At 40.2% G+C, this 15038-nt stretch overlaps 1 protein-coding gene across 1 annotated transcript in view; it reads right to left on the minus strand.

The window, feature by feature from the left end:
• Window positions 1-13627, minus strand: part of BPNT2 (3'(2'), 5'-bisphosphate nucleotidase 2) — a 37482-nt gene extending 23855 nt beyond the window's left edge. The window contains exon 1 of the mRNA XM_035011185.1: window positions 13174-13627. Within this exon, the coding sequence (XP_034867076.1) occupies window positions 13174-13563 (390 nt within the window). The 5' untranslated portion in view covers window positions 13564-13627. The remainder of the gene's footprint in view (window positions 1-13173) is intronic.
• Window positions 13628-15038: the final 1411 nt, after the last annotated feature.

The raw sequence follows: 15038 nt of genomic DNA on the forward strand, positions 1-15038 counted from the left end.
TTTGTATTTCCCTGATGATTAGTGATGTTGAACACCTTTTCATATAACTGACAGTCATTTGTAGGTCTTCTTTGGAAAAATGTATATTCAGGTCCTTTGCCCATTTTTTATTGGATTACTTATTCTTTTGCTATTGAATTGAATGAATTCCTTATATAATTTAGATATTAGCCCATCAGATACATTGTTTACAAATATCTTCTGTCATTCCATAGTTGCCTTTTCCTTTAGTTGTTTCCTTTGCTGTGCAGCTTTCTAACTTGATGTTGTTTCACTTGTTTATTTTTGCTTTTTTTTTTTTTTAGAGGGTGGGGCAATAGAGAGGGAGAGAGAAAATCTTAAGCAGGTACCATGCTAGGCGGGGCTCAATCTCACAACCCTGAGATCATGACCTGAGCCTAAATCAAGAGTTGGATGCTTTGACCAACTGACAGACCCAGGTGCCCCTATTTTTGCTTTTGATTTCTGTACTTTTAGTGTCTTTTCCAAAAAAATCATTGCTAAGACCAGTATCAAAGAGCTTTATGGTTTCAGGTGGTATGTTTAAATTTTTTGTGCATTTTGAGTTAGCTTCTGTTGAGAGTTGTAAGATAGGGATCCAGTTTTATTCTTTTGCATATAGATAACCAGTTTTCCCAGCACCTTTATTGAGGAACCTATCTTTTTCCTGTAGTATGTTCTTGATGCCTTGTCAAAGATTAGTTAAACGTGTATGTGTGGATTTATTTCTATATTCTATTCCTTTGGTCTGTGTGTATGTTTTATGTCACTACAGTATTGTTTTGATTACTATAGCTTTGTAATTAATTTTAAGTCAGGAAATGTGATGCCTCCAGCTTTGTCCTTCTTGCTTAAAATTGCTTCAGCTACTTGGGTCTTTTCTGGTTCCATGTGAATTTTGGATTATTTACTCTATATCATTGAAAACTGCCATTGGAATTTTGATAGGGATTGCACTAAATGTGTAGATTGCTTTGAGCAGCATGGACAATTTAACAACACTAATTCTTCTAATCCAAGACATGCAACATCTTTCCATTTGTGTCTTCTTAAATTACTTTTACCAATGACTTAGTTTTCAGTGTACAGATCTTTCACCTCCTTAAATTTATCCTTAAGTATTTTATTGTTTTTGATCCTGGAATGATAAATTTAATAAATGGAATTTTCTTAATTCCTCTTTCAAATAGTTCATTGTTATTAATGTTTTGTTTTTTGTTTGTTGATTTTGTATCCTACAACTTTATAGGGTTATTATTATTAGTTCCAATAGTATTTTGTTAAAAATTTTAGTTTTCTATATGTAAAAATCATGTCCTCTGCACACAATTTTACTTCTTCCTTTCTGATTTGGATGCATTTTATTTCTTTTATTTACCTAACTGCTCCAGCTAGGACTTCCAGTACTATGTTGAATGGAAGTGCTAAGTGGACATCCTTGTCTTCCTGATGTTAGAAGAAAAGCTTTTAGATTTTCATGAATGGGTATCATGTTAGCTGTGGGCTTGTCACATATGGCCTTTATTACATTGAGGTGTATTTCTATACCTAATTTGTTGAGTTTTTTTATCATGAAAAAATGTTGAATTTTGTCAAATGCTTTTTATATTTATATTGTTATACTGAGATAATCATGTGATTTTTATCTTTCATTCTGTTAATGTGGTATATCACACTGATCAATTTTCATATATGTAAACCGTCCTTCAACCCAGGGATAAATCCCACTTGATCATGGTGTTTGATCCTTTTAATGTCTATTGAATTCAGTTTGCTTGTATTCTCTTGAGGATTTTTGCATGTTATGTTCATGAGGAATAATGGCCCGTGATTTTCTTTTCTTGTAGTGCCCCTGCATAGCTTTGGTATTAGGGTAATGCTGGCTTCATAAAATGAGTTTGGAAGTATTCCATCCTCTTCAGTTTGGGGGAAGAATTTGAAAGGATTGGTATTAATTTTCCTTTAAATGTTTGGTAGATCAGTGAAGACACCTAGTTCTGGGATTTTCTTTACTGGGAAGTTGATTAATGATTCAATGTCCTTATAGGTTGGTTCAGGTATTCTATTTCTTCATGATTCAGTCTTAGTATGTTGTATGTTTCTAGGAACTGATCCGTTTCTTCTAGGTTATCGAATTTGTTGGCCTATAATTATTCATAGTAGTCTCTCATGATCATTTGCATTTTGTAGTATCAGGTATAATGCTTATGCTTTCATTTCTGAATTTATATATTTGAAACCTTTTATCTCCGACTAGCTAAAGGTTTGTCAATCTAATCTTTTTAAAAAAAACAGCTCTTAGTTGGTATTTTCTATTGCTTTTCTAGTCTCTATTTCTGCTCTGACCTTTGTTACTTCCTTCCTTCTGCTAACTTTGAGCTTAGTTTGCTCTTTTTCTAGTTCCTTAAGGTATAAATTAGTTCATTAGGTATAATGAAATCTTTCGTTTTTCTTAATGTAAGCACTTATCATTATAAATTTCCCTTTTAGAACTGCTTTTGCTGCATCCCATAAGTTTTGGTATGTTGTACTTCCATTTTTGTTAATTTTTAGAGGGAGAAAGAGAAAGGGGGAGGCAGAGGGAGAGAATCTTAAGTAGGCTCTGAGCTGAGTGCAGGACTCGATCTCACAACCTTGAGATCATGACGTGAGCCAAAATCAAGAGTCGGACACTTAACCAACTGAGCCACCCAGGTGCCCCTTTTTTGTTAATTTCAAGATTTTTTTTTTTCATTTCCCTTTTGATTTCTTCTTGAACCCATTGGTTGTTCAAGGGTATATTGTTTAATTTTCATATATTTATGCATCTTCCAGTTTTTGTCCTGTCATTGACTTCTAGTTTTACACCACTGTGGTCAAAAAACACTTATGATTATGATTTCTTTTTTAAGATTTTATTTATTTGAGAGAGTGAGAGAGAGACCACAAGAGGGGGGTAGGGTCAGAGTGAGAAGCAGACTCCCCGCCAAGCAGGGAGCCTGATGTGGGACTCAATCCTGGGACTCCGGGATCATGACCTGAGCCGAAGGCAGTTGCTTAACCAACTAAGCCACCCAGGCGCCCTCTGATTATGATTTTAATCTTCAATTTGTTAGGACCTTTTTTCTGGCCTTACATGGTATCTACCCTGGAGAGTATTCCATATGAGCTTGAGAAGAATGTGTATTCTGCTACTGTTGGATGAAATGGTCTGTATATATCTGACAGTGCCTTTATCAATTTGAAGTGTAGTGCAAGTTATTTCCTTACTGATGATCTGTCTAGATGATCTATCCATTGGTGAAAGTGAGGTATTGAAATCTTTACTATTATTGCATTGCTGTCTGTTTCTGTCCTCAGATCTATATTTGCCCAATATATTTAGTGCTCTGATGTTGGGTACATATGTATTTACAATTGTTTTATCTTCTTGATAAACCGACCCTTTTATCATTACATAAATTCTTCTTTGTCCCTTGTCAAGAGTTTTTTACTCAAAGTCTATTTTGTCTGATAGCAGTATAGCTATCCTGTTCTCTTTGGGGTTCCATTTGCATGGAATATTTTTTTTCCATCCCTTCACTCTGATCTTATGTGTGTCTCTAATGTGTTTCTCTTGTAGCCAGCATGCAGTTGGTCTTTTTTTTTTTCAATCCATTCACCTGCTCTGTTTTTTGATTGGAGAATTTAGTTCATCTACATTTCAAATAATTATTAGTAAGTGTGGACTTACTAATGCCATCTTGTTAATTGCTTCCTTGTTTTTTGTAGCTTCTTTGTTCCTTCCTTACTCTCTAGCTGTCTTCCTTTGTGATTTAATGATTTCCCATGGTGGTATCCTTTGTCTATCAGAGGTTTTTGCCTTGTGGTTATCATGAGACTTACATAAAATATCTTATGGTTATAACAGTCTATTTTAAGTTGATAACAACTTAACTTTGATTGCATATGAACTCTTCCCTCTTTTACTCCCTCCACAACATGTTTTTGATATAACGTATTTTTATATTCCATATCCATTAACAAACTTTTGTAGCTATAGTTTTAAAGAATACTCGTCTTTTAACTTTTATATTAGAGTTAAATGATTTACACACCACTATTACATTAGAATACGCTGAATTTCACTATATACTTACCAGTGAGTTTTATACTTTGTTTTCACATTATTATTTAGCATCCTTTCATTTCAGCTTGAAGAACTCCCTTTAACATTTCTTGTAAGGCAGGTTTAGTCATTTATTTGTCTGGGAAAGTCTTTATTCTGCATTTCTGAAGGAGAGTGCTACAAGGTAAATTAAGTGTTCTTGGTTGGCAGGTTTTTTTTGTTTTTTCCTTCAGCACTTTGAATAGATCATCCTACTCTCTCCTGGCCTATAGAGCTTCTGATGAAATATTTGCTGATAGCTTTATGGGGGTTCCCTTGTATCAGATGAGTTTCTTTTCTATTGCTTTCAAAATTCTGTCTTTGATTTTTGACAGTTTTATTATAATGTATCTCAATAAAGTCCTCTTTGAGTTGAATTTGTGGACCTATGAGCTTCACGTAGCTAGATGTTCCTATCTCCCCTGATTTGGGAAGTTTTCAGCCACCATTCCTTTAAATAAACTTTCTGCCCTTTTCTCTCTCTCTCCTCCTCTGGGACTCCCAAAATGTAAATAGTTATACTTGATGGTGCCCCATAATGCACACAGGCTTTCTTCACTTGTTTTATTTTCTTTTTTCTCTGTTGACTGGATGATTTCAAATGATCTGTTTCTGAGTTTGTGGATTCCTTCTTCTGCTTGATCAAGTCTTCTGCCGATTCTCTCTACTGCATTTTCATTTCTTATATTCTTCAGCTCTAAAATTTCTAGTGTTTTTTTTAACTTCTCTTTGTTGTTATCTCTCCTTTTGTTCATGTATTGTTTTCCTGATTTCTTTGAGTTGTCTATGTTCTCTTAAGCTCAATGAACTTCCTTAAAACAATTATTTTGAATTGACAATTTGTAGATCTCTATTTGGGGGCTGGGGGTCTAGTTACTAGGAAATTATGTTCCTTTGGCAATGCTGTATTTCCTTACTTTTTTTTTGTATTCCTTGAAGTCTTGCATTGCTGCCTTCACATCTGAAGAAGGAGTTATCTCCCCTAGTCTTTACTGACTGGCCTTGGGAGAGAGCTATCTTACCTTGAGTCTGATGTGGGATTCTGAGGCTTTCTCTGACCTCTTCTATGGATGTACCTTCTACACACTTTTTGTTCCCTCCTGGAGGGCATTAAGATTATATGCTTTGTCTCAATCCCACAAAGCCAGGTCAGGCTTGTTTTCTTTAGCGTGGTACCCTGAAATACTCAAGTCTGTGAACCTTTTCCCAATTCCGCAGTTATGCTGGCTTTCTGCACTTGTTTGCCAGCCATTTGCAAAGGCTCTGTCTCACCATCTACAGGAGCACACGCTAAAATCAGGCCAACGTGGGTGAGTGGGGTGGGTTTGGGCAAGGCATATAGAGTGTTGAGGGGGACTGTGAGCCAGTTGAGGGGATCTGAGGGTAAGGACTCCTCAGTGGCTCGTGGGCAGCCTTCCTGATGGATATCTATGAAGAGATTCATAGCATCCCTTTGGAGTTCTGAGCCCTGGTTTATGTGCCCACAGCCTCTCCCAACCCCTCAGCCTTAAAGATCACTTTAGTAATACAGGTGACAAGAGACAGAAGTGGATTCCTTGGGCAGGGTCCTGCTTGGCTGGGAAAGCCAGGACTCACTCACACACTCCTGTGGGTGAAATTGCAGGCTGCACGGGTCTCTCCTGGCATTGACCTTGATGGAGGGGTGATGCAAGCAAAGTGAAAATATCCCTCTTACTCTCATCAATGCATCTATTCTTAAGATTTAAAAAAAATTTTTTTTTATTTTTTTGGCCCCAATGGTATACTGGAACTTCTCTGCTGGACTCCCAGACTCCTACAAAGGAACTCTTGTCTGTGAATGAGTACCCAAATCAATGTCCTGTGAGGGTATGACAGTAGAGAACCCCTATTCTACCATCTTGCAGACATCAATTTAAAGTACTTTGGATTTAGGGCCCATGCACTTAATAATAAACAGTGCTAAGCTACATCAGATGAATGAATGTAAGAGTAACACCATGCAAACATCACAGAATAAACTTAAACAACAAATGTGACTACCAGAAACAACAAAGTAGTTTACAAACTACAAACCCCTGCAGTTTACAAAAATGGCAATGCCAAGTCTAGGAAGCAACTACTGTGCCTTATGATCAAGATTTTTGCCTAAAGTTCAAGTCAGCTTCTCCATATCCTTTCAATGTAGTATGACCTAACAAATTATAGAACTGTATTTGAAAACATCTTTCCTGAGAGTCAGGTTAGTAAGAAACAAATGGAGCAAGAGAACAAAAACATCAGCACGATGTCCTCATCTACTTTTGCACAACTGCTATTTGTAACCTGCCACTATCATTACACACCTACAAATTGAATAAATCCTGTAAATAGCCTTGAAAACAGCTGGTAAGATCAAGATCAGTAAGTCTATCTCAATTCTTTTCCACATTTCACCAGCCAGTAAGTCCTGGAAATTCTACCTCCCAATTCTAAATACATGAAATTATGTATACCAAGCAAATCTTGATTTAAACTACCATCTATCTCTCACTTGGATTTCTAAAATAGCCTTCGATCGCTCTGGTCTCCTATAATGGATTCACTGATGCATTCATTCATTCATTCATTCAACAACTATTAATGACCACATATTCTAAACTTTTTTGGGCACTAGGATAAAATAATGAACAAAATGGACAAAATCATTGCCTTTATGGAGCTTCCCTTTGCAACCCAGCAACGTGCCATCTTCCTAAATCAGAGTATTGTCACCCCCTGCTTAAAACCTGCCAACGGTTTCTCATTACACAGAAATAAAATCCAGACGCCTTACCATCATCTACAAAGTGAGGCCTGGATGATTTGGCCCCAGTACCCTTTCTCTTTTGGCATCCTTATTTCCTACACTCCAGACATGTTTTTTCTGGTCCCTTGGCCTCAGGGCCTTTGTACTTGTACTCTTCTGCTATATACACTTTTCCCAAATCTCTTCATGCTAGCCTGCTTCTTATCATTCAGATCTCAGTTCAAATGACAGAGCCTTACAATGGCCTGCCCTGACTACCATGGCCAACGAAGAAGCGCCCACTCACTCTCCTGACATGGTTTTATTTTTCTTCTTCAAAACCTTTATCAGTATCTGAAATCAGTTTATTTGTTCACATGTGTACCATCTATTCTGATCCACCAGAACTTAAGTTTTATGAGTTCTAGGACACAATTTCCTTCACACTGTAGCCACATCCCACTGCCTAAGCCAGTGTCTGGCCCAGTAGGTGTTGAATAAATACTTCTGCATTGACAACATTATTCTTTGCCAATGTACTTTCATTTCTTCCCCATAACCATTTCCGTTCAATCTGTTCTCCCTCCCTCATTGCTACTGCCTGTCTCAGTCCTCAACAGGGAACTGAAGAATAGGAAAGCAAGACTTCAAAACACAATTAATGCTATTCACATGAAATTGCGGGTACTTTGGGGTTGAAGAGGCTTTTGGTTAATGCTTTAAGAAGGCACCAACTACTGCATTTCTCCGTAAATCATAAGATCATAAAGTTTTTAGATATAGTGCCTCGCACTGTGCCTATCACACAGCGAACACTCAATAACTATTTTCTAAATGGATGTCTTCTTCCACCTTTTTAGAAGCATTTTACTATCAATACCATCTTTCAAACATATACCTATAATTAATTAAACATGTTCTAGTGTCTCACATCTTAAAAACACCAAAAAAAAAAAAAAAAATCCATAGAAACTTGTCTTAGTCCCATATAAGACCCCAGCCAAGCTCCTTAGAAGTCCAATTTCTTAAAAGCTTTGTCTTTACTACCTCCATTGTCCCCTGTCCCATCTTTTTCAATTTTGCTCCCTTTCCATCAAGCCACCAAGCAAGCTCTCACAAAGTTCACCAATGACCATTCACCATACAGGACCATCATTAAGAGTATGTTCTGTCATTGCCAGCTCCTCAATTTATTGGGAATGTGACTTACCTAGACTAGCCACCTAATCTTTCTGAGCTGCTAGAAGTGGATGATAAATATATCTTCCTACTGGGTTCGCTGGATGAATTAATGAAATAGAATAGGTAAAACAAACAAGCTTAGCATAGTGCTTAACACAGAGTAAGCTTTTAATAAAAACTGGCTGCTATTATTATTAAATGATTATTTTCTATTTTGTTACCCTTGGCCTTAGGCCCTTGATCTTCCCCTTTCACACTATATTCTTTCCATAAGCAATCCTGTCCACAATGGGTTCCAATTAATATCACAACAATAATGACTCACAAATTCATATTTCAAGTTCAGATGCCTCTTCAGAGCTTCAGACCCAAATATTCAAATACCTCCTTAACATGTCCCCTTGGCCATATCAAAGACAACTCTAACTTCATAAGTCTAATAAGATGGCACTCATGATCTGCCCCCTTGGACAGGTCATCCCTCACTCTTCTTTATCTCCAGCAACACACCAATTGCGAAAGCCAGATTCAGATATAGAATCGTATCCTCTGTAACATCCTTAGGAATTCTCTCATCTCTTTCGAATTCTATCTTCTCTACAAACATACCCCCAAATTAAAATGTATCATCTCTCTCTTGAAAAACCCTCCTAACTAGTTTACTCCCTCCAAACTATTCTCCAAGCATCAACTCTGAGGCCTTCTAATCATTCAAAATACTGCAGGTTAGTTAAAAGTACACTGTAGTCATACCTCCTATACTGCCTTAATATATAGAATTAAACAGACCTGAGATGATTCTAAGACCATGAAGTGAATCTCTCTGCAGGCCTAACATTATTTTCTAGCTGTCTAAAGTTTGGTAAGTTATTTAGCCTCTCCAAGCCTCAATTTCTGTATCTGCAGAATGGAGGCAATAGTACTTGACTTCCTATACTGTTGTCAAGAATACATTAATAAAGGAAATAAAAAGCTTAAAAGCTTAATTCAGTGCTTGCTACTTACTGAGAACTAAATACATGTTAGCTAGTAAACCAAGCTGAGCATAACTTTCCCATTGCCTGAGTTCTGGTCCTCATCTCCTGCACAGCCTATTTTAACATACCCCTAACTGGTCTCACCCACCTCCAAATGCCCACAGCCCAAACAAAGCATACTGCAGGCTTCAAGAAAAGTCAGGTAAATCTGGTCTTCTTTAGTACTTTAGGATTAAAGTAAAGATCAGGTCCAAACCTCTTTGAGTTTGGCATACCATCCAGCCCCTGCTTACCTTCCTCATTTCTTCCAGTCATTTCCCCCAATGTGCATCAGATTCAGACCCATCAGGATACTTGAATTTATTATACTACCACCTCTATTGGGCCAGCTCCTTTCAACCTGATTTTCTTCTGTCTGCGATGCTTATGTCTGCACTAATTATCAAATTACCAGTTATCTAGATTTTAAAGAAGAGGAAACTGTAGCTCAAAGAAGTGAAATGACTGACCAGGATCACATAGGTGGGTGACTGGCCAAGGCAAGTGTTCCTTTTTTTTTTTTTTTTTTAATTTAATTTATTTATTTGAGAGAGAGAGGGAGGGAGGTAGAGCACGAGCACGCACAGGCAGGGGGAGCAGCAGGCAGAGGGAGAGGGAGAAGCAAGCTCCCCGCTGAGCAGGGAGCCTGACAAGGGGCTCGATCCCAGGACCCTGGGATCATGACCTGAGCCGAAAGCAGACCTTTAACCGACTGAGCCACCCAGGCGCCCCTCAAGATAGGTGTTCTCAGCAGTATATTAGCACTTCTCAGACTTTTCCAATGAGCAGTCCTATGGAGAGAAGAATTTAACTCCCATCCTAGAGGTCAAGGAAAGCATAGACCCAAGACTCCAACCAGCTTGGAATACCATGCTTTAACTTCAAATAAAATGAATCATTTTCAAAATCAAAAACTTTGAACAAGTAAAGTTGAGGACATAGAGCTTCTCACATTGAGAGTTCCGTGTTAAACTGAAACTATAAATCCAAATTTGTATGTTCTGTGGCTATAAATCACTCCAAAACCTATGGTCAGCCTTCATTTTCTTCACTATTCAGAAGGATATAATTACAGACAATATCATACAAATGGCTGCAGTTACTATTACTTTCTTACAATAAAATCAAGCATAGAGTGTTTAGGAAGAGGAGAAAGACTGCCCTGAGGACTCTCCCAAAATCCCTAACTTAATAAGAAAGGCTGAAGACAAAAGGAAATCCAGGGACAAACTTGGGAGTTTTCTTAGGAAAACACTCACTTCTGCAGAGTAGGGCTTCTCAACCAGGGCACCAACTGAAAACTTAGGCTAGATCATTCTTTGTTATGGAGAGCTGTCCTGTGCATTGTGGGCTCTTTACGGTCTACCTACTAGATGCCAATAGCATTCCACCCCCAGTTGTGACAAGCAAAAATCTCCAAACTTTGCCAAATGTCCCCCAAGGGTAAAACCACTCCCACTTGAGTACTCCAGAGTGTACAGAGATATACATCTGGTATATCCTTGTACTGAGAAGTAAACATCAGGAGAGCTCAAGCTTCTGATTCTAGACAGGAAAATCGTGGGAGAAAATAAGAGACCTCTCCCTATTTGCACAGGGCACCAGGTAAAAGAAGGAAGTATTTGTGGTTTCTCAATGCTAATTTTCCATAAGGAAGTCAACTGAGTGGGATTTGACTTAAATTCCTTAACAAAAAAATCCAGGTGAGGCTTCAAAAACAACCAGACATTTTAGACTGTATTCTGGGTGCTGCAGGACAAGAGGGAAGAAAAGAATCAGGGCTGAGTTTCTACTTAGATGACAATATTTGGCCTCTAGTCTAACAACATAGTGATAGAAGGAGGCAGCTCAACATGACACCACGCTACTTTGACACTGTATAAATGAACATAACCTCCTCTACTCCAGCAAAAGTCCAACACTAAAGATATACATGTGAACATTCAAACAATCACAAGAAAACAAGAAGTTATTTTACATAAAGGCAGAGCCTTCAACATCTGCAATTCTGAAAGCCTAGCTTTTATGTTTAATAGGATGCAGCTCACCACCCTTGGCAGCTATTCCCTTAGCATTTGTTAATAAGTGAGAAAACAAATGCAGAATCCTGTGGAGGTTACCCAAAGCAAAAGGTTTGGTAGGGGTGGGGTGGAGTTCACATGTGAATACACATGCACACACTTCCATGTTTTTGGTATTTAAGAATATTTTTGTTTTTACCCTTAAAAAAAAAATTCAACTCTGCTTGATATATTTTATTACTACTGCTTTTTAATCTTCTACAATTTTATGTTTTGCCCCAGGAAATTATACTATAAATTTGAAGTAGCCTCCTAAAGATCTAGCTAAAATGAAGAATTAGATAGTTCATGTAAACTATGGAGTGTCATGAGCCTCGGATTTCCCATCCGTAAACTGGCATAAATAAAATTTACTTCTTTTTTTTTTTTTTTTTTTTTAAAGATTTTATTTATTGGGCGCCTGGGTGGCTCAGTTGGTTAAGCGACTGCCTTCGGCTCAGGTCACGATCCTGGAGTCCCTGGATCGAGTCCCGCATCGGGCTCCCTGCTCAGCAGGGGGTCTGCTTCTCCCTCTGTCCTCTTCCCTCTTGTGCTCTCTGTCTCTCATTCTCTCTCTCTCAAATAAATAAATAAAATCTTTAAAAAAAAAAAAGATTTTTTTTCTACTGTTTTAACTATTCTCCATCAGCTTCTCTGAAACTCCTGTTTCTTCCACAAACTCTGAAAAGAACACGTGTTTTGGAGAAAGAAAATACTTTAGAAGCACATCTTAACATCTATGCAAATACAAGGTAAGTATTATTTGTGATGATAAAGTAGGGTAGGGCAAAAGAAAAATATGTTTGGTGTTTTGTTTGAGAATTCTCCTGTCAATTACAGCTGATTGCCAGCAGCTCACCATATGAAGCCAATGTTCCTTCCCCTGCAAAAAAAAAATTTTTAAGGAAATAAAAAGTAAGAAAAAATGACAGAGGACAGAAGAGAACCAAAACAATAATATGACAGACCGAAAGGAAGGTTACACAAGATAAGTAAATTCTACAATGACAATATTCTCCTAACTCTTCCAATAACAACAGTAAAAGGTCAGATACCTTCCAAAGAAGTTGGGGTTTAGATTTCACTGTATCTAATTAACAGAATTCCACTGGAAACAATTTTTCTTCCCAGTAGCCAAAATCTACTGTCAGGTGAGTTAACACTATACACTCATAAAGTATTGTTACACTATGCTAAACTCTTCCTCTGGAATTACAACTTTTTTTTTTTTTTAAGTTTTATTCATTCAACAGCAGCTCCCCTAAAATGAATTTTAAAAGTACTAATAACAAATTCAAAATTCTGGATTTATCTAAGAAAATGTCAATTTCTTCCCCCAGAAACCTACCCAAATAAAAGGCAAAGGTTCTTCAATTCTCATTCTCTGGAGAAAATACCAGGTAGACGGCTGAAATGAAGTTGCTGGGAAATATACTTCCAAACACTTCTTTAAAGAGCCCCCAAAATACATGCCATTAAGAGATCATTCTACCCCTAAAGTAAATCATGAGCATACCCCCCCACAAATGCCCTGCATATTAACAGCTCCACAACAAGACTTCCACAGTTCTTGGCCCTCAATTAGCTCCTGGTAGATCCGGCAGAAAACGTGTATTCCATAGTCACAACCCTTCCAGCAATTACATCAAGGAGGGATAGAGGGCCGTGGGGGCTCTAGTCCAACCCCTTCGTTTTAGAAAAGGGCCTGCAGTAAGGAATGAAGTTAACTTTCACAGCCTTCTGATATCAAGGCCCACCCAGAACCGAGAGCTCCAGCTCCCAGGTACAAGCATGAACACATAGCCCGGGAGGGGCCAGAGGGCAAAGGCTCTGAGTCAGACTACCGGCAACCTCACCCATCTCACCCGCCAGCTGTTTGGACGACCCTGAGCACCTAAACTTCGCCTCTCAATTTCCACATCTGCAAAATGGGGGTCAGGACCCCACGACCTGGGGCCGTCGGAAGAGTCAAGGCGCTGGGAACTCGCTCCGAGGCTCCCCCGCTCATCCGCTCCCAGCGCGCCCAGCGCTCGTGGCACCCACCTGCACGTTAGGGAAGGCGGTCTTGAGCAGGTAGAACATCTTGCGGTTGGACAGCACGTCCCCGCTGGTCATCTTGTCCTCGGCTCCCTCGCGCGTCTTCCCCTTGGACTTCTCGTGGAGGACGTTGCTCTCGCGGACGCGCCTCACTTCGTCGCCGCCGCGAACAGCGGCCAACACCGACACGGCCAGCATCTCGCGGAGGTCCACCGTGCCCCCATCGGCCGCGGCTGCGGGCCCCGCCGCCCCGCCGCCGCCTGGCTCGCCGCCGAGGCCGAAGAGGCTGAAGCGGCCGGCCAGAAAGCCCGAGTACAGGTGGTAGAGCACGCCGAGCCCCAGCAGGCAGAACACGGCCACCCCCAGCGGGGACAGGCGGATGCCCATAGGGGCCATGGCGCGGGAGGCCGGGGCTCGGGGCGCCGGCCCTCACAGGCCTCCCCGCGCCCGCCGCCGCCGCCGCCGCCGCCGCGCTCCCGGGCCGGGCGCCGCGCGTCCTACACCGGCGTCCGCTCGCCGGCGCCCGCGCGCCCCATTGCTCCCTCCCGGGAAAGGCCGAGCCGCGCCGAGAAGCCCACCGTCGCCGTGCCGCGCGCCCAACTGCCCCGGGCAGCGCGGTCCCGGCTTTTCAGCCGGCCAGCGGGTCTCACTTCCACGTTAGCCAACGGCTACGAGGTGAAAGGGGAGCGTGGGTGTGTATCCGGGTTACGCGAGGGGGGCGGGGCGGGGTGGGGCGATATAGGCTCCGCCCTCGGGGCGGGGTGACCCTGGGGGCGGGGCGGCGGGCGGCGAGCCCGGGGAGCCGCCGGATTGCTCCTCCTCTTTCAGTCAGGATGGAGCAGTGTTCGGGTTTTTGAATCGTTCTTGCTTGTGACGGGGCAATTTTCCATGCAGGGAAGGTGCTGAGTGCCCTGTGCAATTTTAAATTAAATCTCTCTTCGAACGAAGATGTATGGCTGACATAAGTTCTAGCCTTTATTTTAGTCTAGACGTCCCATCACTCTCAAATTATTGACGAACGGAGGAAATTACAAGCCATTTTCAGAGAGATCGGTATCCTTTTTTCTCCGGCGCTTGTGTAGGTAGACAGCCTGTAGCTTTAGATCGCTGCTCTGCCCTGGGATAGGTGGGCAGTGAACGGTGCTAGAGAATTTCACTTGGCTCTTTGGTGTATTGGTCTCTCTGTGGTTATCTAAATGTGCATGCATTTACATCTGTATATTTATATAGATTTTAACCTATATCTCCATCTGCCAGACTATAAACCATCCTTTATGCGACTGAAAAACATGGCTTGATTCTGGACTTTCATAATGAAAGAAAACGCTCGGAGCTTCTCTCATTTCTTTTTTCTCTCTTTCTTTTTTTTTTTTTAGGATACTTTACACGTACTTTACACGAAGAGGAAAGGTCTGCGAAAGCCCATTTGATACAAAGATTATCACAGGATGGTCAGTCAATCTAGAATACGTAACCTTTGAGTCAATATAGGCCCTCCAAATGTACTTGCAGAAGCCTGTAACAGATATAACTGCCTTCTATGCCACTTAAATTAGCAGTCATAGTGAATACTTACTAAATTTTAGCAAGTATTATAATAAACATTAAGTTTATTTTCCATCACAGTGAATATTAAGATGTGCAGTATCATTCTCAAGTGTTAGAATATTTATATAAAATCAACTTAAAATGCAGACTACTTTACAGTTCATAACCAAAAGTCAGTGGTTTTAAGTGGGCTTTAATAAACATTAATGACCTTAAAAACTGCAAGTATACAGAATAGATTCTGAACATCCTTTGCTAAGCAAGTCCATAGAGACAGGCTGACCTTCACCACTTCCTTAGAGTTCAGAACATCTGTAGAATTC

The sequence above is a fragment of the Mirounga leonina genome, unplaced genomic scaffold (genome assembly GCF_011800145.1).
Source record: "Mirounga leonina isolate KUSES-001 unplaced genomic scaffold, KU_Mleo_1.0 Mir_165, whole genome shotgun sequence".
Lineage (NCBI taxonomy): Eukaryota > Metazoa > Chordata > Mammalia > Carnivora > Phocidae > Mirounga > Mirounga leonina.